The sequence below is a fragment of the Anguilla rostrata genome, chromosome 9 (genome assembly GCF_018555375.3).
Source record: "Anguilla rostrata isolate EN2019 chromosome 9, ASM1855537v3, whole genome shotgun sequence".
In the NCBI taxonomy this organism is placed as follows: Eukaryota; Metazoa; Chordata; class Actinopteri; order Anguilliformes; family Anguillidae; genus Anguilla; species Anguilla rostrata.
In genome coordinates this window covers 16,441,865-16,469,667 of record NC_057941.1, presented here as the reverse complement: position 1 = coordinate 16,469,667, position 27,803 = coordinate 16,441,865, and the positions used below count along the sequence as shown (strand labels likewise).

The window sequence follows — 27,803 nt, the reverse complement described above, 5'->3', positions numbered from 1 at the left end:
TTTGCTATAATTACCACCAAGAATCATGCTTTAGAGAGTGTTGTGATGCAATAACACGATCTCACCTTATTCAATAAGAAAAAAAGAGCAAGAGTATGAAGAACCACAAAGTCCCAAAGTCTCCATGCAGCATAATATGAGACATCACCAAATAAGGAACAGGCACTTTGGCAGCCACTGGAAGTCCTTAACATTCTGAAACTCAGCTAAATTACAATCCACAGCCTCTAATGCTAGTTGCATATGACGAAATTTTTAAAATAAAATAAAAAAATAAAAAAAACACTTCAAATGTCACATTAATTGAAGCACTGGGCGCTTACATTTCAGCTTCCACGAACACGACAGGTCTGCATATGAAATACAGCCTACAGCAGAGTGCTGATTTGTCACTGAACGCGTCATAAGATATATACCAATGTGATATTACGAGAGTTTAAATCGCAACAAAGTATTCACATTTTGCGGTATAGTTAGAGTTACGTCAGAAAACGACTGGAGGAATTCTTTGAGCCCTCCACTATCCCGGCATCCACCGTGTGGAACTGCAGCATATTGACAAAGAGAAGGGAGAAAGGAGAGAAAACAACAGGGTGGGATTTAAACAACAGTCACAAGCAAGCGTTATCTATAAGGATTGAAAAGAGGGTAAGTCTGATCTTAAAATAAATGAATAAGCTAATTGGTGACAATTGTTTAGGAGATCTATTTACCTTCCCATTTAGCTGGTAGCTAGTTTAGAAGTAATATTTAACAGCTAAATAGCACAATAAAAAGATAACGTTCGCTAGCTCTGTCTGGCTAGCTCTCCAATGAAAATGGTCTTTGTTGTCACGGTAGGTAATGTTAGTTAGCTAGCTGTTCTGTTGAATAGTTAATTTCCTTTGTCTTTCTACCGTTGTTAAATAAAGGCATACAGTTTGGTAAATATCATAATTGTACCCAGCTATCTTAGATTGTAGTCAACTCGGTCGGTATCTGAGGTTGCCAGCAGCTAGCTAGCTTATATGTAGCTAAGTTAGCAAATTGACATCTGCATAGTAATTGCTGTAGCTAATTGTCCATTGCTCCCAAATAGCTTATTAGTTTTCCCAGATGAGGGGTTTGCTCCTGTAATGTTAACTATTCTGATATTCCTGTCAGTGTGACCCATGTTAGCTACTTAGGTAATTAAGATGTCACACACAGGAACGTCACATAATAAGCTAGATATACAGTAGGTTTCGTTTTAACATAATAACGTTACATAGCTAGCTAGCTGTTTAGCCTTTGTATTCGCTTATTTGGTAGTTTGCCTACTTGATAGTGTCCACGGTGTAAAGTTTACATCTTAGCAGCTAACGTTAACTGTGCTTATTGTGTGCAAACAGCATAATTAAACAAGCTTTAGCAAGCCAGATGGTATTGCAATTTAAGGTTTGCTCGACAGCTAACGTTAAACATGTGACAAGCTGATTTTAGCCCTATCAGGCCAGGACAGGTATGATAGAATTTAAACATCGATGGCTGGTTAATGACGTTAGATTTCCAAGCTAATGACGTTGGCTACAAAGCTTGGAAGCTAAACATCCATTGTGCTCAAGTGATTAATGCAGAGACCTCTTATAATAATAATAAAGAGATGGTCCATGTTTATCCCACGGGATAAACCCAACCATATTTGACTCAACACAGGCAGAGACGCTCTGGCACGCAGCTATTGCAAAAGACTTTAGCCAAGAATGACGTTTGAGCCTGTAAACATGCTCATGTGATTAGCCACGTGGAAGAGGAATCTAGTACGCGGAATATTATTTAAAAGAGGAAATCACGGCAAAGGTGAAATCACAGTATACGTATGTAAGCGTTGTTTTACACATACTGAACTTTTATTGATTATTGATTGGTTTTCATGAATCAGTCTTTCTTAACTCGTATTTATTATAGCAGTTTTTAAAAATGGTGGTCATTTTCAGTGTTTAAAAAGTTGTAGTTTGTCCAGGAAAACCATGTTTTATTCTACATGTGCGTGTGTTTATATACATATATATATATAATATATATATAAAAATAATGACGTTTCATATAGTTACAATAAAGATGGTCTTTTGTTTCCCAGGGTGTTTGTGATGCTGTTGATAAGCTGAGAGGAGAGGCCAATTGGCGCCTGGAGGGAGGTTACACAGCCACAAAGGGCACCGAGACTGGTGGGGACGGACAGACTGGAGCGAGAGCTGGGTTGGACTGAGTGCAGCGCGTGCCAATGCAGCATCATAACCGGCAGCCTGAGCTGGTGGAGGGAAGTCTTCCTGTGTTTGTGTTCCCCACTGAGCTGGTCTTCTACGCCGATGAGCAGACGTCCCACAAGCAGGTGCTCACGCTCTACAATCCCTACGAATTTGCCCTCAAGTTCAAAGGTGAGGGAGATCTCGGCACTCTTGTGGCACGCAGTCCTTCCAGTCTGTTTGATGCCTCCACCGCTTTTTGGAGCTTTTGGGAAGGTTTACACTACTGTACACCATTTAAGCATCGATTTCTGTGTTTCCAGTTTTGTGTACAGCGCCGAACAAGTATGCCGTAGTAGACGCCACTGGAGCTGTGAAGCCACAGTGCTGCGTGGACATGTAAGTGAGGTTTTGATCTTCTTTTCCCATTTGTAAAGGTACACTTTCTCATGTGTGAGGTCATCGATAGCCCCACCCACTTTGTTTATTCATCTGTACATTCCAGCTGTCTGTCAAATTTAAGATGTTGGAGGCAACCTATCCAGCAGCTAAAGGGAGCACTCTGTTATATGTTCAAAAGATTGTAAGATGCAACACAATAGTCAGAGCTCTGTTTTGCTAGCTCTGGGCCCTCTAGCCTGGCCCCTCCCCTTCCGCGTGCATGCCTCTCCAGGTCACGTTTCCTGTCTGTTCTGGCCCTCCAGCAACCCCACCTATCTTCTGACAAAGGCTGAAGATCCACTGGTTCAGATTACACCATGGTTGCTCTGACCTTCTTTAGCAGACCTTTCTTTCTTCTTTCAATTCAATTTAAACTTATTTAAAATGGACCTTCAGTGACCGCTTGGTGATATTGCACTTTTGTATTCCAGAGACTGACACTGATTTGCTCCACTTTTTAAAGTTGGATAAGCACGTATGCTAAGTGACTGTAATGCAATGGGTCTGGTTCTACCTGTTCCTGATGCGACTTTATGACCGCATTTTTGTTTCTGCTGGACTTCACCCCCATCTGTCTGTTCCTACCCAGTGTAATCCGCCACAGGGACGTGCGGGCCTGCCACTATGGCGTGATCGATAAGTTCCGACTGCAGGTGTCTGAACAGAGCCAGCGGAAGGCTCTGGGCCGCAAGGAGGTGATGGCCACGCTGCTGCCCTCGGCCTCCCAGGAGCCGTCACACTCTCGGCCCCAAGAGGAGGAGCGCAGGATGAAGGAGCAGCTGGCCGACAGTGCTTTCTTTGAGCAGACCGCATTCCAGCCAGGTAGATAGTGCTGGCTTGCAGTTGTAACTTCTGTCCACCAGAGGGAGATCAATCCTAAAAAATCAGTTTGGTTGTGCTAATTTGAGAACTGTGTGAAGCATATGTTAATATTTAGCATTATGACTGTATCTGTAATTAGCCAAAGGTAGGATAAATAGGGCTACTTTGTTAGTCTTTCACTGCATCGAAGTAATTGATTTAATGTGGAAACTTTTAATTTGACCAGTTAGAATGTGAATTTTGACATTGGCTATTCCTAACAGTTTTAATAGAAATGGGCTGTCCTTGCGAATTCATAAGCTTTGCAGGTTCTCATTATATATGCGTTAGACAACACCTGCAATTGTACTAACCACACGCTGGTGATTTGCTGTGGGCAGGCAAGGGGGCATGTGAGTAAGGAGGATGTGGGTTTGCGTTGAGCAGAGAGCCGGGCAGCGCCAGGAGGGCCCAGCGTGCTGACCGTCCTGCTAGGGCTGGTGTGTGTGGCTGTCCTTATGCTTCCTACCCTGGGGGAGCTGGAGTCCGTTGTGCCTGTCTACCTCCACTTAAGTGTTAACAAGAAACTTGTAGCTGCTTACGTTCTAGGTGAGTGATCTGCCAAGTAAGGGATTTCCTGCCCTTGTTCTTTTTTATTTATTTTGTTTGGAGGTTTGGGCTTGGTCTTTATTATCTTTAGTATTTTTTGTTTTCCTATAAAGCATATTTGTGACACTGAGTGTCTGAATTGATCTCAGTTTACTCCAGGATATGGAATGACAAATGTATTTCAAATCAAATTCTTACATATATTTTTAAAAGGTCTATTAATTGTTTTACTTGAGTATGAGTATTTACTTGCTAATTTTAATTATTTTATTGCATTATAATTTTGATATTTATAGACCCTGTTCTATCTTGTGTCTGTGGAACATGCTGCAAACAAAGGGCCTCATTCACAAAACTTTTCTTAAATTCTTCTGACTTTTGTTCTTAATAAAAGTTCCTACGAAAAACCAATGTGGAATTCATGAAACGTGCACAGACCTTCCATTTTGTGTGTATCCCAGGTGTATCAGAGGATGAATGCCAATTGTTCATAAATTGAAAGTGTGTGCCTGTTCATGCCGATTTGCATAAGGAAGCATCTTGGTGATCTCATAAAAGGCATGCCACCTGCAGGGTTGTGTGCAAACATCAGCCTTTCATTTTTCTGTGCAAACGTATCTGCTCCTCATACATGGTCCCTAAAGACACAATTATGCAAGTATTCCAAATGCAACAAGTACACCATTGCTAAGTCGGGTTTGGCTTGTGCATTTGAGAGTCATTTGGCTATATATCATTAATCACTTTTATCAGTAAACGTAATGAATTACACGCATTCCCAGCAAGGTTATTATTGTAAAATAAAGCCAAGATGAAGTGTGTGAGAAACTGAAACTGCTTTAAAAACTAAATTAAGCTAAACTGAAATTGAAATTAAAAGCTAATGAAAAATTTGAGGCTATTCAGATTCAGGTTAGTTAATGTAGTTAAAATCAATAGCATATTTAATATTATATTAATATAATAATTGTATTGATAAACGTTTGTTATTAACATGAGGTCTGTAACTACTTAAAATGACTTTGCATGAATCATAAAGCATTCTAAATAGAAACATCTTCCGCATATGCCTTTGGATACGCACCATATATTTTTATCTTACTGAAGAACTAATTCAGATAATGAACAAAAAAGCCTAGTTAACAATCAAATTTGACTGTACGCATGTTTTGAGGCCTCTTCTGAGCACGTTACAGTTGAGTAAGTGCACAGTTCAGTAAGACATCACAAATAGAATTCAGAACTTTCTACTTAAGCATACCTAGATTTTAATATGCGTTTTGATAGCACTGTGGAATCATGTCTTACATTTGATTCTGCCTCTTCCTGCACAGGTCTTCTTACAATGGTTATCCTGCGGACTTGAGATGCTACAAGTGCGGGACATGTCCTGGAAAGAGAGGGGAAGGGAAATGAAGGATAGAACAAAGTCGACAGACACACGGGGTCGATAGCAGTGTGCCTTCAAATTGGAGACTAAACATGGGATTTACTCGAGACTTTCCTTATTTCCCGGATGTAGGACAAGATCGAGACCAAATTACTTTAGTCGCGATGCAGCAGGCTCTCTAGTGCACGGGTGTGCAACACTGGTCCTGGAGAGCTATAAGCTATGCTAGTTTTTATTTTCACCTTAAAATCAGCTCCCAGTTCAGACCCAAGTAACCAGGTGAAGTGAGTTAACTGTGTAATCGGCTGCTCTGACTGATTAAGTGCAGAGTAACAATGAAAGCCAGCAGAGCACGTGGCTCTCCAGGACTAGGGTTGCAGACCCCTGCCCTAGTGTGTAATTTAGCACACCTGACTCTACTAATTAGCGGCTCAACAAGATCTAGCTGTTGAATAAGATGTGTTTTGTTAGGGCTGGAGTGAAAACTTACAGGACGATCGATATCCAGGAACAGGGCTGGTTACCACTGGTCTAGTCCATTGGTTTTTGAACTCAGTCCTTGGAGGCCCTTGTGTTTGCTGGTTCTAACCACGATTACAATCCCCGAAATTTAGCAAGCGGTTGATTTTTTCTTGAGTAATGTAGCACAATGTGAATATGGAACTTTATTCTTCATGGCATTCATAGCTATTTCTGACATGATGGGGTTTTTAGAGGGTAAATAGTCCCTCGATAAATGAAGCGGAATTTCGTAAGTGGAACCAAGAAAACAATTTGTTAAAATTCTGGTATTGCAGTTGTGCTTGGAATGAAAACCAGAGTACACAATGACACCCCAGGACTGAGTATGAAAACCACTGCTCTATAAAGCCGAAATAATTAGCCCACGTCAAAATACGAAAACATTTCAGTCTCCGCTGTCGCCATATCTACTTCTTTAAAAATAGCTGAACTCCGCTCTGGAGCATGCGCACTACGGCGGGGTAAACATACGCTGATTTCGAGATTGGCGGGAGACTTTCTTGGGATCAACGGATACGGAACTCGCGCGTTCTGCAATCAAGACTTCCCTAAAGTTAATACGCTGGTTAGCTAACCATGTTAGCACGGTACTTTGGAAACCCGTATTAATACGGAGCTGCGTAATAAAATTGAAGGCACGCTGTAATTGACCCGTAGACCTTCCACCTGTGTCCTTGAAGGAGGGAGAGGGGGGAAACAGAAAAAGGTCTGACTGACAGGGGAACACAGTTACCCTCTAAATCGTGTTTTAACTGTTTTAAGACAACAAAAATAAACTTTAAAACAAACTGCTACTTGTATAAGCCAGGTGAAGTGAAGGTCAGTTAGTGCATGGCTGTTCGGAGCCTTGCACAGAGATGGACTGAGGGCAAGCTGTAGATGGGGGGAGGGGTAATTCAGGGAGGGTGTCTGTGAAAGGGGTTTGCATAGAGACAAAGGGAAATGTTTTATTAAAAGTGTTGTTCAACTTCACGTCCTGCGTTGCGTTTTCTTATTAACCCCCCAGTCTGCAAACACAGGTGGGTAAAACACTATTTCACAAGCAAGATCAAATACACAAAAATGTCTGGGCTTGAAGCATTTTGCCAACAACTGCTCTGGTTACAAATATCCTGTCCAGCTATTGTCATCAAGAGCAGAGATGTTGCCAGTTACAGTTGGTTTCTTTTTAACTTTTGATAATTTGGCACATTTGTCTGCACAGTGCATTCTCATTCTTTGTAATGTCAACTTTTTTTTTTAACTGTAATATCAACATGCCATGGCAGGATGGCATACGTGGCATCCCAATGTTTGCCATTAACGCTGGGCTGCACATGCCAGCACACCTGTGTGGAGAGTGATATTTTATCTGGCTTACCTTTGGTAAGACACTAATGGTGCGTTCACACAGCGAGCAACTCGTCAACCGAGTCGCCGGAAATCCATTCATTCTCTGTGTAGCTGAGCGACGCCCAGCAACACGAGCAACTGAGCAACCAAAGTTGCCTGAAAAATGTTGCCCACAGTTTAAATTTTAACTGTTCAACTGTTCTAGTGCATATTACCTCCATCAGTCATTAATTTTTAAAAAATTATATTGTGACACCTACTGCCATTACCACAAATATAGTGCAGTCTAAGTATTTGGCCTGTGACACAACTGTGCTCCAGCATATTGGATTTGAAATGAAACAATGAATATGAGGTTAAAGTGCTGACTGTAAGCTTTATTATGAAGTTATTTACATTACCGGGTGAATCGTGTAGGAACTGTGAGGCTGAAAAATTTGAATAAATTGATCAGAGACATAGGGTTTGTCAAAATCAAATGTTTGATAAATTAAGAAGCAAGGACACTGATGAGCTCAGCAATAGCAAACACCTTGCTAGACAAAAGAAGACCATTGTCGTGGATAACCTACAAATACTTTCAATTGTGAAGAAAAACACATTTTCAACTGTTGAACAGATCGATAACCCTCTTCCGGATGTAGGCACAGATGTGTCAAAGACTACCATAAAGAGAAGACTACACCAGCCTAAGGTTCAGTGCAAGATGCAAACTGCTGGTATGCCTCAAGAACAGAATGGCTGGGTTAGTTTGCAAAAAACCATAAAAATCCTGAAGAGTAATGGAATTAAGCCTTATGGACAGATGAGACAAGTATTAACCTGTATCAAAGTGACATAAATGGGAAAGTGTGCAGAAAGAAAGGAACTGCTCATGATCCAAAGTATACTACCTCAGAGGTAGTGTTATGGCTTGGGCATGCATGGGCACCACTGGAACTGGCTCAATTGTCATTAATGATGATGTCACTGATGACAGCAGCAGCAGGATGAATTCTGAAGTGTTCCAAAACATCTTATCTGCTCAGGTCTAATCAAATGCCTCAAAACTCATTGGAAGGTGCTTCACCTTGCCACAGAACAATTACTTCAAACATACTGAAAAAGCAACCAAGTTTTTCAGGCCAAAAAGTGGAATGTTCTTGTCCAAGTCAATCACACAACCTGAATCCAATTAAACATCTGTTTCACTTGCTAAACATAAAACCGAAGTCAAAACACCCCAGAAACAAACAGAAACGGAACATGGCTGCAGTACAGGCCTGGCAAAGCATTGTCAAGGAAGATACCCAGCATCTGGTGATGTCTATGGGTTGCAGACTTTAATATTGTTTAAATTTCTCTAATTACATTTGGTCCACAGTCACTCATTGACTGACCACTTGCCTACTGCTTGATCGAGAGTCTGTACAACGTGAATGCCAATACATTGCTTCTCCACGAGAGGGCAGCATGACTGTGACAACCCTTGAACTCTACCAGTTCATGCCAACAATATGCCACACAGACAGTAGACCGTGTGCAAAGGAATGGTATTTTCAATGGTGGAATGAACTCCCCACTACAATCAGGACCGCAGAGTCACTGCCATCTTCTGCCTCAGACTGAAAACACACCTATGTAAACTTTACACTGACTCACCAAATACTGAAATTTACCAGTACTACCTATGCTAAATGTAGAATTATACTCCTCCAATGCATATCCTTCCAAATACTACTACATTCTCCATTTCGTTCACACCTACTACAGCCTCCAACTTCGACTACATAGTGACTACTACCATCTGTTGTGACCTTGATGACTTCGCATCAGCACCATTCCTTAATTTAAACCTGTATGTTCCACTTAGAGAAATCACTCTGAATAAGACTGTTTTAAGGCAGGGATGGGAGAACAAAGAATCATTTAAGCACAAATGGGGCAATCGCAAGAGACTCCATTAAAGCCAGAATCAAAACATTTTCTAATTTCGTGATTGATGGCAAGTGCCGAGTTGAGCAGTTAGTTGACTGGTGTGAAATGATCAACTCATTCCATCCATGGAAAGGAAATGAAAGCTCACTCATGAAACCTGTCTCCCACTAACTCAAATATACTCTGGAATGACAATAAAATCAGTGTTTGCCCATCACATATTATGCATAAACACACCAATGCACAAAACTGTGATAAGGTGTTCGGATATCTGGGAGTGTGGTGCCACATCAAAAGGACATGACAGATGTATTCATATCACAGGGAATACATTGTGTTTGAGTGCATGGACACCGACAGTATAAAAATGACTAACAGTTCAACTCCACCATTTCAGTGTCAGAAGGGGGAAGGGAGAACAAAGTGGGAATCCAAACAATTTTTATCGTTTATGAACACAAACAAAAATCCACATGACAAACTAAAGCAGAACAAAGCTCATCGCAAACAAAAACACACATTTGCATCATAAATGGTTTTAACAGAATTCTTTACTTTCCAACACACACAAGAAAGCTTGCAGGTTGTCTGACATTTCAATATACCACATGCCTTCAGTTCAGGGGGAAAAATCTAGCAATGTCTACTTAAGGAAATGTTTTACAGACTTAAAACAATTTCAAAAACAAAAAGAATTGCTATAACCAAATTAACACTGACTTTTTACACAATTACAGTTGTTTTCTTGTATATATTTCATTGAATGGCACAAGGCATTGTTGATTCAGTAGAAAACAGCATTTTCCCCCACTGTGAAACAATCAGAAGCAATGCTTAAATGTGGAGAGAGAAAGTCTCATCTTAAATCTCAGATTTACATCTAACCAGCAGGACTGACCTGAAACAAGGCCCATTTTGCATTGTGAATTAAAGCAACTCCTTACAACAACCACACAAAATGTAGAAAGAAAAAAAACAAGCATTCCCCTTAGACTTCCAAGAAAGAAGCATCACACAAATAAGTTCTTACCCCCCACATTTGAAAATTACTGTTCAGTCAGCTTGTCCATTGTATTGTTTACAGTGCAGGTACCCAAAAAAAAGGGGGGAGAAAAAAAAGAAAAAAAAAAGAAGCTGAGCCACTGAAAAGGACAAACCAAGCTCCATTTCAGTCTCATCACCAAAGCATTAGCAGCCTGAATGTTTGGGGTCAGTTCTCACAGGTGGCTTCATGGAGATGCTGATGAAGGGAGGCGGGGATTCCTGGCTTGTTATTCCATGAAGGAGATCGGTCTTTTGTCTTTCTTTACTACGGTCTAAAAAAAATACATGTCTAGAATGGAGGTTCTGAATCACAGACAGGGTGCGACGTTCGAAGGCCGCTTGTTGTCCAACAGTAGTGGGTGCGCTAGCACGATCGGTGACCAGCCTTGGTTTAACCTCACTGACCACAAGTGAAAAGCAGCCATTTTCCCTTCAACCCTCCTCACTAAAGGACTGATGTTACAGCTGAAAAGGACAGGGAAGTGTCCCAGCACCAAATTACCACAGTAACATACATATCAGATGAAATGCCCTTACTAGAGCACACAAACTTGCCTGTGAGTCACATCCCGGACCTCAGACTTCCGAGATGAACGTTCCCATAGAAATTCCCCATTCAGACACGACAGACTTTTAGAATGGTGCTTCGAATTTCAAGCAATTTTCCATTCACCTCTATAAACAAAATGCCAATCCCCTGAGCCTGCATTCACTTCAGAGCTAATAATCAATCATATATACATACTTACAAACCATACAAGTAAGATCAAATAAGTTAAAAACTATATTCACATAAATGTAGTTCTGACTTTTCATCTTTGTATACTCAATAGCTGGAATGCCTTGTGAAGGCATGTCATTCCATCCTAAAATCAATTCCTTAAAGCAGGATCCTGTTCAAAAATTCAATCTGATATGTTACATGGAACGCATCAAACACTCGCGTGCACTACTGCATCCGGTAAGCTCTGAACCCAACCTTCCGTTATACGGACTTTAAACCGGCCTGCCAGCCCGGCCTTTCTATCAAGCAGCGAGAAACGCTGAACCCAAGACTCGGCATTGCACGAAAGTAGTCTATACGTGAGATACATCGCTTTTAGCATGTTCGAGCAAGAGAAAGCTCCCCCCTCAATGCTGTTTAATCTGTTTTTTTTTTGTTTTTTTTTTTTAGGAGAAGAGCTTGGTCTGTGAGTGTGGAACTGCTGGGGGGGGAAACTGAAGCTCTGCTCACCGGACGGGGACGGGCATTAGCACCTTGTAGTCGTTCTATATATAGCAGCTGGCGCTAACGTCCTCTGCGACCACCGCTCTGATCCGCGGCGGCGCTCTCCCGCGGGTTAGTGAAGTGCACTCGCGAGGAGCAGCGTGCGCCACAGCGGCTCGTCCTCGACCCCGCTCGCACACGTTCGCACAACACGCACATAGCCACGCACAAAGTTGCACAGACACCCTTTGCGCGGGGGGGGGGGGTTTCTAGCAATTCTCCCACAAATAGCGCATCGCATCAGTTTTTTTTTTTCGTTTTGTTTTTAAACACAGATTCTCCAAAAACAACAAGAAAAGCTCCAGGAGGGAGCGGGAGATGGGGCGGAGGCCTCGTCCTCGCCTCACTTGGGCGACAGGTCCTGCAGCGGGGTGAAGGGGGAGGTGCTGGGGGAGGAGGAGACCCCGTCCATCTTGGCGGGAGAGCCGGCGGAGGACCCCACGCTGCTCAGGCTCCCGTCCAGCAGATCCGACGATAAGCTGAGAGACACGAAAGAGGGGCGCGTGAGAAACAACTCTGCTACAAGGCATCTGGGAAATGTAGTCTCTGTAGAATTCTTTTCTAAGGGTAGTGTTCTCAAATAACATTACAAAAAAAGCAGAGAGTTACATGTTGACACATTCAGCAAATCAAAACAGCTTCATCCACACTTACTCAACTAAGGTTTTACAGTACACTATATCGTGTAACACTGATGTTACAGAATTCCAGAGTTTGGACTTACATCAATTGCTTAAAAAAAAATAAATAAAAATGTAATTAATAAAAATGAAATAGGAAAATCAAGCACATTCCAAGTACCCTGTGCAAAATAAAAGTACTTTCCCAATCCCAAATTGTCCATTTTTAGCAGTTTCTTTTTCTTTTTTAAGATTGTCAAGGACCCATAGAAACACATTGATGATTTGAGATGACCATGGCATTAAGCAAATATTGCAACTAATAGTGCAATTCATGAGTAACTGACAGTAACTGACCGTAATTCAGAAACATTCCTGTTGACTTTACTGCGAGAAGTAAACATTACATGGCTAGTCTGCCAGTATAAAACAAGAACTGAAATGTCATTGGCTGTTTAAGCTGCAAACACTGGGCAAAACTGCATTTGCCGATTCAAGAACGTGGAGAATGTAAACAAAAGCTGGAGCGGAATAAGCTAGCCACGTGATAACTAATGTACATCAGTCCCTGGCGGGCAGTCCTTCCTCAGAATTTTATCTTTACGATTCTAAACGGAAAGTCATGTGACTAGGAGGCCAATTTAACACGCAACAGCAAGGATTGGTTCCCCCATGACCATTTCACACACGGCTGGTTAGAACTCAATGCTGTTCGATTGGCAGATTACAGAAAACTAAAGCAAATAAAGAGAAAAGGGGTGGGGGGGGAATGAGAAGCAGGAGAGGGACGCACCAGGAGCTGAGGTCAGGCAGCAGGGACGTCTCTGATGACAGCATGGTGGTGGTGCCCTGGAAGAGCCTCTTGGGCTGGCTCTCAGTCTCCATATCTCCGGCGTCCTGGGCTGTTTCACACAGTAACACGGGGGCTTTAAGCCACACTCCGGTGACCGGCACGTTTCAGTATGCCTTCAGCTGCGGCTTCTTCCCCAACGCTCAGCCAATTGCGCCACCGTTAAACGTACCCCTTAACCCGCTCTGACCCACTAGCGGCTGCAACAGCCGTGCGCCTAAACGAAATGCAAACTTCGGGAACGTTCCGCAGGGCAGCAGATCTCCCCTCTCCCTGGCCGTACGCTCTCACACCCCTGCTGTGGGGACCGGAGGGAGGGCCGGCCCGACTCACCTTTCCTCTTGATGGGGCCCAGTATGCTGGGCCTGATGCAGTTGATGGGGCTCTGACTCCTCCTGCTGCTGGAGTTACCGTGCAGGAGAGAGAGGAGGACCGTGTGAGGAAAAACTAAAAACTCACAGCACCGACACCTCCTTTAGACGACCTGGCACAACCACAGCTTACCATTGCATTTAAAGGGTTCATTAAGCCACAACATAACACATGCATACTTTTGTTTTGCATTCATGAATATTGAACAGTAGAAGAGAACAGTGTCTTCAAGACTCAAACTGGTGCATTTTCATATTTAGGAGAAGAGAATCAAGTCAATCATTCTCCCTCAAACAATTTCAATACATATCTTTTACTCAAATAATGCTTCCTGAAAAATAAGATATTTCAGAACACTGCTCAGTAGCAGCACAAGCATAGGGAAGACACAAAACACACAGACACAGACACGTCGGCAGAGCTACTCACTTGAAGCGGCGTGTGGGACTGGGGATGGGGCTGGGATTGAGGCCGTTGCTGCTCACCAGAATTTGCAGAGATGGCGAGAAGCATTGCTTTGAGTTGAGGGGGAATGGGGAAGAAAAGGAATACATGTTATTACAGGTACCATGTCCAAGAAAGCACGTGCCCACACTTTGATAAGGTGCCAATTAATGGTGCATACTTCAGGTTAAGCCAAAACAGTCCTTGAATCTAAACATCCATTTTACTTCACTGACTATACCATACTTTACTATAGCACGCCCAGGCCCAGGGTACGACAGCAGCATTGAAACTGCCATCTATTATGGCTACGCTAACGAAGCCATCACTGAACTGCTCAAGGGTATGGACATGGATTGCAGTTATATGAAAGGGGACAGACCCTGAATGTGGAGCAGGGCATCGACAAACAAGACAGCACTATGCCTAAAAGCGCTCACCTTCTTCCCAATGCCCCGCGTGGGGGACGGTGCCGGGGACACGGGCACAAAGTCGATCCGTTTCGGGGACGATGACGATGATTTGTCGAAGTCGTTGTCGCTCTGAGGAGAGGAGGCGGTTAGAGCGGGCGGTCATGGAGGAACGATGTGCGTTCACCGACGCGCTTGAGATTCCAATTTCTACACATTTGCCGTTAGGAACGGTGTTGGAGTTTTATACTACCGACTCAGCCTGTACTTTAGAGACTGGTGGCCCTGATAACTCCGGTTACTATAGCATGTTAAGAACACTTCCACACTCCCCACAGCAGAGAGAGAGATGGAATTTCGGCCCAAGGGCCGCAACATGCGAAGACAGAAGGAACTACTGCATCTACATCATGTATGAAGACTGCACTTCATCAAGGCACGTTTACTCACTCTGGAATTTTCTGAAACATTTACAAAGAGAATTCAAGAGCTGAGTGTACCAAGGAACCCATGAAATATTACAAGTCAATATAACACATAGCCGAAGCATGATACGTCCATCCATGATACGTTGGAATACAAATCCCAGATTTTCATGCCAGCCGTTTTCCATGTACTTTTATTAATCTCTTCCATTGACAAAGCAGATCTCTTCTTACCAAACTGAGACTTTCCTCCCACGTCTGGCTCATTTGCATGGCTGCCTGCACTTCCCTGAGAGAAGGAGAAGCGGGGGAGGGAGTGGGGTTGGGTGAAACCGGCTCGGCAATGACTAGCTTCACTTTACACTTCCAGCAAAGCCTCACCAGAAGGTCAGTACTGCACAAACAATAGATTGAGCACACCTCATTATTTGCCTGCTCAGGTCCAACCCACCTTCCATTAACTATCAAAAGCACTTGACGGAAGGAAATAAGAGTGCTGACTGGTGGGGGAAACAAAAGAAAAGAAAAAAAGTCTTTGCTGCTGTTGGGATGAACACCTGTGAAACCACTCCTAATAATACACAACTCAAACAACGAAGAAACACTGCTCGGATCTGTGACTGACAGGCGCTAAGCCTGAATGCATTTACAATGAGCCCTTTGCATCTCAGGTTTTGATCTGAAAGAATTTTATACAGCCGTGTGGAATGGGTACGTTGCTGTGTTTGTGCTCAAGTTATGCAGCCTATGTGAGTTATGGGAAATCCACAAGGATTTAGTCTAATACATAACAAAGAGCTCATTCGAAATAACTTCAGGCTTTGTTTTTGAAGGACATATATCAGAGAACTCTAGTTCTAGTTCTTTGACATTTCATGAACTGTATGCTAGAAAGAAATGGGCCTGGTCAATAAGTGCAGCCATTGACATTTGTCTTTAACTTTGGCTTAGTTTTTCCAAAGCAAACACTTTTAATTAATACTGGTGTTTGACGAACTCACCAAACTGTTTAGATTTCAAATAATAAACACTTGGCTTGAGCAGTCAAAGATAAGAACAGATGACCGAGACCTGATAAAAACTAAACGCAAACAGAGTTTAGGTGGCTTCCACTGACGGTCACGCCAGGACAGTGCACAAATTTCCAGAGTAAACAGAGTCCTGTTTCACAAAGCAGGATTACCGAGTTAGCTGGATAACTGCATTGAGTAAAACCCAGAACCCTCCCAAATCTGGAAACATGAACTGAGGTTTTACTGAGCACAGTTGTGCAGCAATCTCAGTATTCCTGCTTTGTGAAATACCTCCCAGAACAGTGTCCCAATAAAAACAAAACACTGCAAGCAAGCCTTCCTTCACCCATAAGGCCGAAAAAATAATCTGCAGTAAAGACTTGCCCTGTGTTTTAACAAACTATATTAGCCGGGCAGGGCACCACCCGGTCCGCGCTTGCCATTCCTGAGATTGCGACGCCCGTGGAGGCCGTGTCACTCACCGCTCGTGGGCCGTCTCTCTGTTCATCACGTCCACGCCCTCCTCCTGTACCACAACACAGCAAGGCGCTGCCGTTACACCGAGGCGCATTCCAAGCAGCTTGCTCACTCCCCGTAGCATTCAAGTACATAACGCTCCTATTGGCTCTCCGAAGCGAAACTCTCAGCCTTATTCGCTGAACTCTGCCCAGACACCAGCTTTGCAGAGGGTGGTGAGGCTGACTGGTGCTCCTTAATGCAACCTTTATACATTTTTTTAATGCATGTGGGGGGAGGGGGGGGTTGTGCTGACTCAAACTGGTTTCACCAACCATTTCTGAGAAAACGCCATCATGGTGACCTTGATGGAATTTTATTCCGGCTACACTCATTATTAACCACATTTGTCAGTTTAGGGTAGTTTCATGACTCACAGAGGTGATTTAGGTTATTTGTAGCATAGAACCTCATACTGTACAAGTGCATGGTGAACTAATCAAAAGTACAAAGAAACAGTAACAGTATTGCAGGCATGCATCTCCCTGGTGATCCATGCAGGACAGCTGTGAAATGTCTGTGTGTACAAGCGTCAGCCAGCTCACCTGCTTGATCTGGTGAAGTCTGGTGCTGGCTCGGATGGGAGAAGAGGGGACCATCTTTCAAGGGAGAAGAGGGAAAAAAAAAAAAACAGACAAGCAGAGAGAGAGAAGTTCAGAATTACACGAAACAGCACTGTTGAACTCATGGAAAAAAGGAAGATGTGGATGACTACTGCGGCCAAGTCACAAAACCGCTTTACTAAATTTTGAGCGACAAAAATGTGGGAGACCTGCAGTGATACATAAAAATGGATAAAATCCAAAGGGGACCTTTACCATACATTTTTGATATCATTAGGCTTATTTTCAAGCCAGATCTATTGTCTCGCAGGACTTTATGCAGTGAGGATTCAATATAATCTGAATGTCACATTCTTCACGTCACTTCTTCACTGTCACCACGCGTTCAGCATTACAGGACTTCACTCACCAAAAACAAAACTGTCAGAATACCAAAACTAAGCTTCTGGCAAACTGTAGTACAGTGGTTCCCAACCCTGTTCCTGGAGATTTACCACCCTGTAGGCTTTCACTGCAAACCCAGCAAAGTACAACTCATTCAACAGCTGAAGATCTCCTTGAGCTGCTAATTAGTTGAGTCTGGTGCACCAAACTAAGGTTGAAATAAAAATCTACGGAATGGTAGATCTCTAGGTACCACTGAATCGCTGGTGCAGCACCTCATAACAAAAGAACAGCAAGTAAGCCATTTAATTCAGTCAGTGGAATATCAGGGAGGGACTGTACTCTAATACACAAAGGAACCGGTAAAACTAAAATAAAGTAAGTTGGTTTCATACCAGGGTGGAGCGGTTCACAACGGTGGTGCTGTTTCTGCGGCTCCGAAGAACATCCCGCTGGAATACCGGAGAGTTATCACTGGACAGAACAGAGAGCATCATTGATTAGCGGATTTAAAAGTTTAACAGGACAGCAGATTAAGGACTAACGGCACACTCCAGACCCACAGTTCTCAGTTTTGTCGATGCCTTTGGCTTAACAATTCAGATAAGTATTCGCAGTTGCAAAAAACACAAGAACACGATCTTTACTGCGCAAAAATTCCACTATAGCCAAAGACCTACTAGCTATATGTTGGAGTTTTATACTACCAAATCAGCCTGTACTTTAGAGACTGGTGGCCCTGAAAACTCCGGTTACTATAGCATGTTTAACACCGTTCAAAACTCCCCACGTCAGAGAGAGATTGAATTACTGTCCGAGGACCAGTACATGCAAGGATGACCAACACCAACAGCAACCATTAACCATTAATAGTGACGATTCAAAAGTTCCAAAGTTAAATAAATTGAAGCAATTGGCTCGGACTGTCTCTTTCCACAACAAAAACAGAGCCCCGGGTACGTCTACAGGTGTCACACAAAAGTCAATCATTTCGAAAGAATACCAAGACAACCCCTTAAGTTACCTCAAACCGTTTATCATCGGAGCGCTGTTTGATCGTCTTAACTGGCCATCGCCTTGGGTCAGTGAAGATATGTCAAGGTCCAGTTCCATCTTTTCCTGGGCCATGACTCCGGTGGTGTTCAGCAATTACTGATGTCGCCGTCCTCACATGTGCAACTCCCCCAATCAGCCGCTAGCACTGCGCTGCGTCTTAGACTTGCTAAATAGTTCGCTATTAGTTTTAGCCAATTAGCAAAGGGTATGTAGCTATAGCCGTAACTGATGAAAACCAATACCTACTTTCAAATCTCTTGTTGGCTAGCGCTACTTCTCGGTTAAATATCAGGCATCATTTGTTAACGAGTAAGCTGATAATTGCGTACTAAAGAAAAACGTGCATGTTCGCACGTTGTTTTTTAACGATAGAAATCAACAATGCCTACTTAAGATAAATATAATAGCTGCCCAGTAACGTTAGCGTTTAACTGAACAAAACAAAGCCTAACATTAGTAATATAGCATTAACTATTACCACGAGACTACTTGCTCGCTAACGTTAACTATCTATTTTTGTCAAGCTAACCCGACCGGGCTTTACTGTACGGTATTCTCAAACAATACTCGACACTTCTCCTGAAGGGGGATGGCCCACGCACCCCCATCGAAAGTAGCCAACGTTAGCTAGTCAATAGCCAATTTAATTCTTGAACTCTGAGGAAAAGCACTAGACGCCAGCGCAAAGTTTTTCCAGTTTTCCGCTCCCTCTCTTAATAATCAAATTATACAGCCAGGTCGCAAGCCAGCTAGCCAACGTTAACGTAAATGCTTAGCAGTTTTCCACGTTAAGGCCTTAAGTATAGCATTCAAAACACTGCACTTGATTCATTTATGCAAAGAAGAAAAAACATAACCAGCACACTAGGTTGGTATGGCTACATAAACGGTTACAGCTAGCCAGCTACATATGCTAGCTAGCACACAAGCAAGATTTAAGCCATTTTGCCAGCTAGCTAGCTAAAGTAACTAGCTAGCTAGCTGGCTAGATCCTGCAGCTAGCAGATTAGCTATATAAAAATCGATTTAGTGAGATTTAGATTATTCATCCAAAATATTATGAACCTACTCATTCGAAAGTTTCATCTGCCTCCTATCAAACTTCTGATTTAAAGCACAATTTAAATTAAATAAAATGAATTATTTTTTTAGAGCTCCCATTCCAGGAGTCTGTTTACCACTGCCTCTTGTTGCCGCACAAGTCCGTCTCAACCAAACTCCCGCCCCTTCTTTGCCTGCCTAACGATTGATCACATCATAGCCCAATAAATACGCCCCCACTCGCCGGCAAGCCGATTTGATAGGCAGATGAGTAGCCAATGGGAACCGAGACTGTATCCCATTTCCTGAAGTAGCCTAAATGTTCCGGTTACAATTCCTCGCCTGCAGTTGATATTATTAAACTGCCAAACTTAACAATGTAGGCTATCTCTCACACTATGACTTTTTGTTTAATGCAAGTTTTTTGTCTAAACACTGGAAACTAATGTATGTAAAACGAATATACGAGTTGCAACCTTTCCTGTGAACTTGTATATTATGTTAAATCGCTGACACAGCCTTTCGTTTTCACTAACTACTAAATTAGGCACTTGATTGGCTTGCAGACAAAAACGTGCGTACCAGTTAGTTAACTGGAAATCTGGCGACCAATATATTTGTAATGTATGCTAAAATCATTTTTATCAATGACTCACATCAAAATTGCATTAATTCACGTTGGCTCTTACTAAACCTGTGTGAGGAAGAGTTAAAAGATGGTGATGTATTTTTTTTACCAGAAGAGGGCACTATGTGATTACAAAAGTTTCGCCTGTTTCATAAATGCATTTAAATTATGGTCAGTGTCTCTAGATCACTGCCATTTCTTCTAGATTTTTAAAGTCGAAGATGTGTATTGCACCTTCATGTTGCTAAGTTCTCAGTAGATATTAACCCCAAATATTTTAGAAAATTAACAAAAAAATCCCCTTACTCTTCTTACTGTCCAGCTTCTCACCTTGCTCACTTTGCCTGTTTCTGGCTAACGTATTCTGCTGTTTTTAAGTGGCTTTTTAACATACACCTCACAAATGGAGAACAATTTGTAGGCTACAGTAGAGAATGTATATTCTGCATATCAGAGCAAAAACATTATATCATCATAGGTATATCAGAGGCTTCCAAGTGGCTCAGTCGGTGAAGGTGCTTACCATTTCCATTATAGACTAGGCATTGCTCGTCCAAATCTAATAAAGGTTATTGTCTGAGTATAAATAAGAATTTGTAGTGGTGGGCCGCAATTGGCTTTGTCCTGCCAGGGTAGGGTGAAGGTAAGTCAGCCAAGACCTGAAGTTTCCACTAAATAACTGCAGTCTAGCTTAATACCAAATACTATAGGTTACTAGTGCTCAGTCAGTGAAAAAAAACCCACTGTGTGGCATGTTGTGTGGAAATGCGCCTCCCTCCACATGTCAAATTTAATGGCAGGCTGGACATCAAAAATACACATCTACAGTACCAAAGGGTGAGCTATATGGAAACGGGTGGCCTGTGGGCCAATTGTGGTCCAGTACAAAATAAGCATAGCCTCTCACAGCTGAGATTATTAAAGACATGCCTTAAATGGTATATGGTTACATATTATTCTTGTTAACACATGCATGCTTGTTTTGCTTCCATACACGAATGAATTTAAGAATAACTTTAAGGATAAAATATTTCCACCACTGTATTTTTTTAAATCCAAGCCTTTTATTTAAATCACAGTGTCAATATATCTAGGTAGGCTATTGTTTAATTTTATGGTTGTTGCTCATGATTTACCATTGCACAATTTAGTTGTCCACAAAGCTGGTTCTGGGTCACATTTGGATTCCCAATTCTTAAGCTAGGCCATGGCACTGTGAAATTTATTTAAATTGTTCTCTTGTGAAAGATTAGGTTCATTTAAATACCCTAGCATAACTTTCCAGGCCTCCCCATTTTAAGAGCCAGAGCTGAGCTATATCTTTTTCTGAGAAACTCCGAACTGCTACAGTGCAGTCTGTAAGTGTTTGGACAGTGACACAATTTAGTTGTTTTTTTTGGCTCTGTAATCTCCCACACTGGTTTTGAAATGAAACAATGAATATGAGGTTAAAATACTGACTGTCAGCTTTCATTTGAAGGTTAAACTATGTCGGTATTACAGCCCTTTTTATACATAGTTCCCCATTTTAGGGGACCATAAGTAATTGGACAATTTGCTGTTCAGATGTTTTTTGGCCAGCTGTGTGCTGTTGTATTACTAGTTCATGCACAAGAAAGCTTAAAAAAAAGGTCTAGAGTTGATTCCAGGTGTGGCATTTTCATTTGGACCAAAGAAGTGTCAATGTCAGTAGACCAGACCATCATGAAGCTGAAAAATATGAATAAATCGATCAGAGTTTACTAAGGAAGCAATTGAACACACCAACTAATTAGAAACACCTGTGAAATTTGTCCCAAACATAATGGTGCGCTGAAATGGAGGGCCTACTTCTAGCTGTGATTCTGCACTTGTGAATGATTTTATTCCATCCATCCATCATCTATACCCGCTTATCCTGAGCAGGGTCACGGGGGGGTGCTGGAGCCTATCCCAGCATGCATTGGATGAGAGGCAGGAATGCACCCTGGACAGGCCGCCAATCTATCACAGAGCACATACACCATTCACTTGCACATCCAACTCTATGGGCAATTTAGAGTCTCCAATTAGCCTACCTGCATTCTTTGCTGACTTTTCAGTCTTTGGACTGCGGGAGGAGACCAGAGTACCCGGAGGAAACCCACACAGGGAGAACATTCAAACTCCACACAGAAAGGCCCCAAACCGAGATTCGAACCCCCGGCCTTCTTGTTGTGAGATGACCGTGCTACCCACTGCACCACAAAGCCAAATCAAGAAAAAAATGTCTTTGCTCATTATATATATGTGCGTGCGTGCGTGCGTGCGTGTACATGTGTGCCTGTCTGTGTATTTGTGTGTGGTGGGGCCAAGTGACTGTGTAAGTTCTGTATGTATGCATGCGTGTGTATGTGTGTGTGTGCGTAGACTGACAAGCAGCACAAAAGACCCAGAATAAAGATCATTATCGGGCTGGAGAATTTTATTTGCCAGTTTGCTGGTAATGCTGTCTGAATGTTTTTCCTTATTTAATATTTGTAATTTCCATTGGTTGGAGCGTTGTGCTGGAAATATGTATTGCAATCCCACAAACAGGACAATGGAATATGGAAAATTTGAATGTCATATCACAGTTCTGAATTCAAATAGAATAAGACTGACATTTTGGACTGAACCTTCTTTATTATGAAGTAATGAACACTTTAATTTAGATGACAATAGAGCCTTTATTGGAGGACTAGTCATAATCATTGGTAATGTTCTTCCACAAAGGCAAATTATATGCCAAGTGAGAATGTCATTACAACTAATACTAAAAGTAGCGCTGAAGAAATTATTATGGAAATCATTATGGAGTTGCACCTGGCTGGTAACTGCTCGTGTTACTAAGTCATTTCTGAGCCTGTTTTCATTTGAGAACACAGATGGTTCTGAAAACAGTTTAAAACACTGTCTTGTATATCCCATACTTCTGCATTGCTGGTATTGATTCCTCATTCATTTTATAAGGCCCATTCCCTGCTCCCCCTCAATGCTATACTGCCGCTCCCCCTGTACTGCTAATGTGTCTGCATCACATGCCATCCAGCAATGTGCAAGGCCCCTGTCTGTCAGTGGACAGTGTCTCCTTTCTCTGTCTCTGTCTCTAATGAGAGACACGAGTGGTGCAGTGAGTCGACTGGGAAAGTATCCAGGTCAGGTGACTGTGATACTGGGCAAATAACAGGAGAGAGAGACTGCAGAGCTGTGGGCTTCCCCTCGCAAATACTCATAATGGAAATCTGGAATCCCTCTGTTTAATTTATGAGGACATTCCGTTACTTGGATGCATTGCACACACTTTTTTATGGCACACTCACTCTGCAATACACTTGTAGGTGCAAGTTATAATGAAACCACGCAGACATGGGGCTTTACTGAAAAAAAGGACTTTGGCTAGGCTATTCCAAAACTTAAATTTTGTTTCTTTTCAGCAGTTCAGATGTGGCCTTGCTTTTGTGTTTTGGATCTTGGATCTTGTCTTGCTGCATAACCCAAATACACTTCAGCTTCAGCTTATGGACAGATGACCGGACATTATCGTTTAGAATTTTCTGGTATAGGGCATGGTTCCTTCAATAATGACAAGTTGGTCAGGTCCTGAGGCAGCAAAGCACCCCCACACAATCACACTCCCACTTTGTTTGACTGTTGTTATGATGTTCTTTTTGTGAAATCCTGCATTTGTTTTATGCTGGAAATAATGGGACCTGTGCCATTCAAAAGGTTACACCTTTGAACATAGTCCCAAAAGGCTTCAGGATCATCCAGGTGCTTTTTTTTGCAAATGTAAGATGATCATTCATGTTTCTCATGGTTAGCAGACGCTTCCGCCTTGCCACTCTCCCATGAATCCAATTTTTGCCCAGTCTCTTCATTATTGTGGAGTCATGAACACTGACCATAGTTAAGGCTAGAGATCCATTTAGAGATAATGGGTCACTGTGGTTCAGTGGACTCCCAGAGCCTTAGAAATGGCTTTGTAACCTTTTCCCGACTGATATATTTCAATAAATTTGAAACTGAAATTGTAGAAAGTTTGTAGTGACTACTTCACTTTGATGGGACTGTAAGTTTCAATATGAGTAAGGTTTAGATTCAGCATGGCTGGCTGCAATCAAACCTGGTTTTGTTTAACCAGCTGAATAAAATTATTAATTAATTTTGGTTAATTGGCTAATTGAATAAAAAAGTGGGCAATTACTGTTTCACAAGGGTGGTCTGGGTGTTGGTACCTTATTTTATTAATGAAATAATTGAAGTAATAATTGTAAAAATGTGTTTTGTGTTTATTCAGGTTCCCTTTGTCAAATATTACATTTTGTCTAAAGATCAGAACCCATTCAGAGTGACAAATATGCAATAATGGAGGAAATCAGGAAGGGGGCATTGTAAACAAAAACTAATTATTAACATAAGTCTGAAAGGCAAGGTGGTTAGTATGACAAATTAATAAATTCTATTTGCTGTATTCTACAGAGGGGTAAGCCAAGATGATGATTGCTCACCCAACAATGGCATTTACATCTTATGTCTGCTAGCATAAAACCTTAAACCATGTTTTTAAAAAATATATTTATATGGGAACTGTTTTTTTTTTTTTGCCAAAGCTGATCTTAAAGATAAAAGTCCCTTTGTCCCTTTGGCATAAGTCCCTTTGTTACCCATTATAACCATAGGCATATCAGGGTAGTAGGGTAGTATTCAAACCCTGCATTTGTTTATGCTTTGCAATTATTTGTACCTTTTGAATTCAAATGTAAAATCCTCCCAGTAATTTATCAAATAATTTGTTTTTATCTAGATCCAGTACCTTGACTTTTAACTCTGGGATATCCATGATATATAGCTCTGTTTTGTTCAGATTTCACTACCAACACACAGACAGGCAAACAACAGGACAACAGGTGGAGGGACATCAATTATTCAGAGCTTTCCTGAGGCCTTATATCAAACACAAGCTTGTAATGTGGCTACTTTTTCTGCCCCTGAGCAGAATCAAAGAATGCTGTCACTGGGTCAGCACACTGCTGTTTCTACTGGATTCTCCCTGCTCACGTGACACGTGATGACAAAGGCACACTGCTTGGTATATATTTTGGAAGTACTGTGATAAGTGCAGGATCTGCTTGAAGCATTGCATTATGGGAGTATACATAGAGGGAAAAGGTCAAAGAATTAAGCAGCTGTGCATAGAATACAGGGTGAACTGTCACCTTATTTCCTGACTGCCACTATTTACTACCTCTAATATAGCATCAAAGCGGTTCTTGATGGATCTCTCATTCATCTGTCATATCTTGAGACAAACAGTCTTTCCTTCTGTTTGAAACCTTTTCAAACAGTTAGACTAAAAGAGACTAAAAAAAGACCTGGCCAGCAGATATGATTTGAAATGGTCATACTTGAAATGCAAACTGAATACTATTTTTACTGATCCTGATACAATTTTAACATTATATATTTTTTTCATTATAGATGTTCAATACAATTATGATTTTTTCAGTTTACAGTTTCAAAGGTAACTCAGAATTGAACTGAACATATATTTTTATCCATTTACAGCATATATACATGTATAAAAATCGATATTTAATACGTTTTACCTTGTGTTTCTGTTTATATTTATTTTTTTATTTTTCCTTTATTTAATCGAGTGAGTCCCACTGAGATGTCTATCACTTTTACAAGGGAGCCCTGACCAAGAGAAGCAACAAGCAGATATTATTACATAAAATACAATCCAAAACCACACACACAGAATATTACACATAATACATTCTCTGATTCTCAGAAAAACCTAATTTGATCTTCAGTTTTTTCATGAGATTGATGATAATGTGTGTTTTAAAAGTAAGCATTTCATCCAGCCAGATTCTTAAGTATTTGTAAGATGACACTTGCTTACTACACTTGCCATCAGTTTCTGGCTTCGTTCACTTATTTGAACCAGATTGGTGCATGATCAGCATAAAGAGGCAGTACATACTTGAGTGCACACTCATGACTTTTCTTTCTTTATGAGCACTGTTCAGTAATATTATTGCTCGTCAAGCTTAACTGTTTAATACATCATCATCAGTTTATGTTTTACTTAGAGCTTGTAGCATGCTCCTAAAACTTCAAGAGAAAAATTTGATCCGGTACATGAACAGATGAATAAAGGGTAGGTCCAGGAGTGCGGCTTGTGGCAGTGCAACACTAGTCAGGATGAATAATGCAGAGAGGCCCATTTCCACATGCCTCAGCAATGGATCAGCTCTATCTGAAATGAGCTCAGGGTTTCCACAAACATGCTCAAGTCATAAGCAGGTGGACCAACTCCACACATTCAAGTAGGTTGGCCCAGCACCAGGTAAGTTAAAGTAATCAGCGTAAGTTGTGCTTTTCCTGAACATTGGAAACTGAACAAACATTGAAATACTGTGCCGTAAAACTTATATGTATATGACTGGCATCAATCCACACTCTCCACAACCGTTTTGTTTCACATGCAACTTTCAGGATCCAATTATATGCCAACAAGCTGATGTCAGTATCATTGTAGGAGAGATTGTGCTCATTTATTTAGAAAAACACAACAGTCTGATGGGATTAAGCAGTACAGTAAAAGTTTAGCCACTGAAGTGATTAGATATGTGAGTAGAAGGAAAGTAGTAGCAGAGACTCAATAAATTGATAAAAAAAACCAACATAATGTCTCACAGTAGAACAACACACAAACAAGCTTATATGTAGGTATAGATACAGTATACTGCAGATGTGTGGGGAAAGCACTGCTTTCTGTGAGAAGGCAATGCAGGCAAGTGAGTGAAGCACAGGCCTGTGAGGGGGTAGTATTTTTTTTGCACCAGCATCTGTCTTGTATGATATTTGTATAATATTATGTAGTGCAAGTCTTTGAAAGTGAAGGTCTAGCCTGATTAATCTACAATAATGATGTGCAATCTGGAGGAATATATGTGAGAGTAGAACAGCAAATGAACTATAAAGAAGGCTAAAATAATAGACAAGGCCTTGTAAAACCATAAGTTGAGAGCTGGGCCCCATGATAAGCACACAGGCCCAGACAAGAGGAAGGAAATGGAATGACTCAAGCACCCCTCAATAACAACAACAACAACAACAAACAAAAGCCCTCTAGATAAAACTGTTAACACTGCCACGGGCCCAGAGCTTGGGCAGACCATGTCTGACTCTGCCTGCCTCTGTTTGTCAAGATAACACAGCATAAATTTGCAGCTACTCATTCTGCTGAAAAAGAAATGGCCGCTTAGTCAAACTTAATTTGTCATGTTCAATGCAAGCAGTTGTTTAACTTTCCACATGAAACCTCCCAAAGCATACTGCAGTATCAGCTACTCCAGATGAGCCTGAAGTATCACATAGTACAATGTACTAAGTATCAGTGAGAGCATAGGTTTGTTTTTAAAAAAGTGAGGCAACTATAAACTGTCCCCTAAAATACTTAATTCTTTGTATTTATCTTATATACATTTTAAACAGGAAAAAATTTGTACAGTTCCAATGAAGTTTAGATTGAACCAAAATGTGCTTCCCCATTTGGTAGTCGGTCAGGTCAACTGTAAACAGTTTTGAACACTGGTCAATGGAGTCAATTCTTCTCTCAGTTGAATAGGAGGAAGGTGCAGGAACACAGCATCCAGGCAGAAACAGTACAATTCATACAAATTAAACAACTCCTACAAAGAAAGCTGAAAATAACACAAATTTTCAAAGCTGTAGCATTATTTATGTTGAAATGAGAATGAAAATATGATTGTAGAGAACACTGCTTAATAATCATCTTGAAGTTGTTTTTTCATATCTTTGGATATTTAACCTGAAAAACTTGTATGTTTGAAAGCTTCCTTTCAATTTTAAGAATTAACAGGAAGTGAAACACTGTTCACGTGTTGCAATCAGTTGCATCTGTTTGTGCTTTACTGGTTAT

At 41.5% G+C, this 27,803-nt stretch overlaps 2 protein-coding genes, 1 long non-coding RNA gene and 2 other non-coding genes across 8 annotated transcripts; 1 reads left to right on the top strand and 4 right to left on the bottom strand.

The window, feature by feature from the left end:
• Nucleotides 1–418: 418 nt before the first annotated feature.
• LOC135263054 (uncharacterized) lies at nucleotides 419–5,499 on the bottom strand. Its single transcript, XR_010332383.1, has 3 exons — nucleotides 5,364–5,499; nucleotides 714–3,521; nucleotides 419–545 (listed from the first exon to the last, which is right to left on the bottom strand). It is a non-coding gene; the product is annotated as an uncharacterized LOC135263054 (long non-coding RNA).
• Nucleotides 2,243–6,939, top strand: mospd1 (motile sperm domain containing 1). Its single transcript, XM_064350630.1, has 5 exons — nucleotides 2,243–2,396; nucleotides 2,528–2,603; nucleotides 3,235–3,467; nucleotides 3,894–4,055; nucleotides 5,390–6,939. The coding sequence occupies exons 1-5, from the start codon at nucleotides 2,243–2,245 to the stop codon at nucleotides 5,419–5,421; spliced, it is 657 nt and encodes a 218-aa protein (XP_064206700.1). The 3' UTR covers nucleotides 5,422–6,939.
• A 2,713-nt stretch (nucleotides 6,940–9,652) lies between these two features.
• LOC135263051 (P2R1A-PPP2R2A-interacting phosphatase regulator 1-like) lies at nucleotides 9,653–19,414 on the bottom strand. Of its 4 annotated transcripts, none has more exons than XM_064350626.1 (10): nucleotides 18,149–19,414; nucleotides 17,520–17,598; nucleotides 16,723–16,776; nucleotides 16,144–16,187; nucleotides 14,883–15,042; nucleotides 14,254–14,355; nucleotides 13,799–13,884; nucleotides 13,331–13,398; nucleotides 12,941–13,049; nucleotides 9,653–12,006 (listed from the first exon to the last, which is right to left on the bottom strand). In XM_064350626.1, the coding sequence occupies exons 1-10, from the start codon at nucleotides 18,250–18,252 to the stop codon at nucleotides 11,871–11,873; spliced, it is 942 nt and encodes a 313-aa protein (XP_064206696.1). In that variant the 5' UTR covers nucleotides 18,253–19,414; the 3' UTR covers nucleotides 9,653–11,870. The 4 variants fall into 4 exon arrangements, with proteins under 4 accessions (XP_064206696.1, XP_064206697.1, XP_064206698.1 ...); XM_064350627.1 differs by having other exon boundaries at nucleotides 13,331–13,395; XM_064350628.1 differs by having other exon boundaries at nucleotides 14,883–14,937.
• On the bottom strand, nucleotides 14,455–14,605 carry LOC135264366 (small nucleolar RNA U109). Its single transcript, XR_010332686.1, has one exon. It is a non-coding gene; the product is annotated as a small nucleolar RNA U109 (small nucleolar RNA).
• LOC135264367 (small nucleolar RNA U109) lies at nucleotides 17,810–17,958 on the bottom strand. The gene has a single exon (XR_010332687.1). It is a non-coding gene; the product is annotated as a small nucleolar RNA U109 (small nucleolar RNA).
• Nucleotides 19,415–27,803: the final 8,389 nt, after the last annotated feature.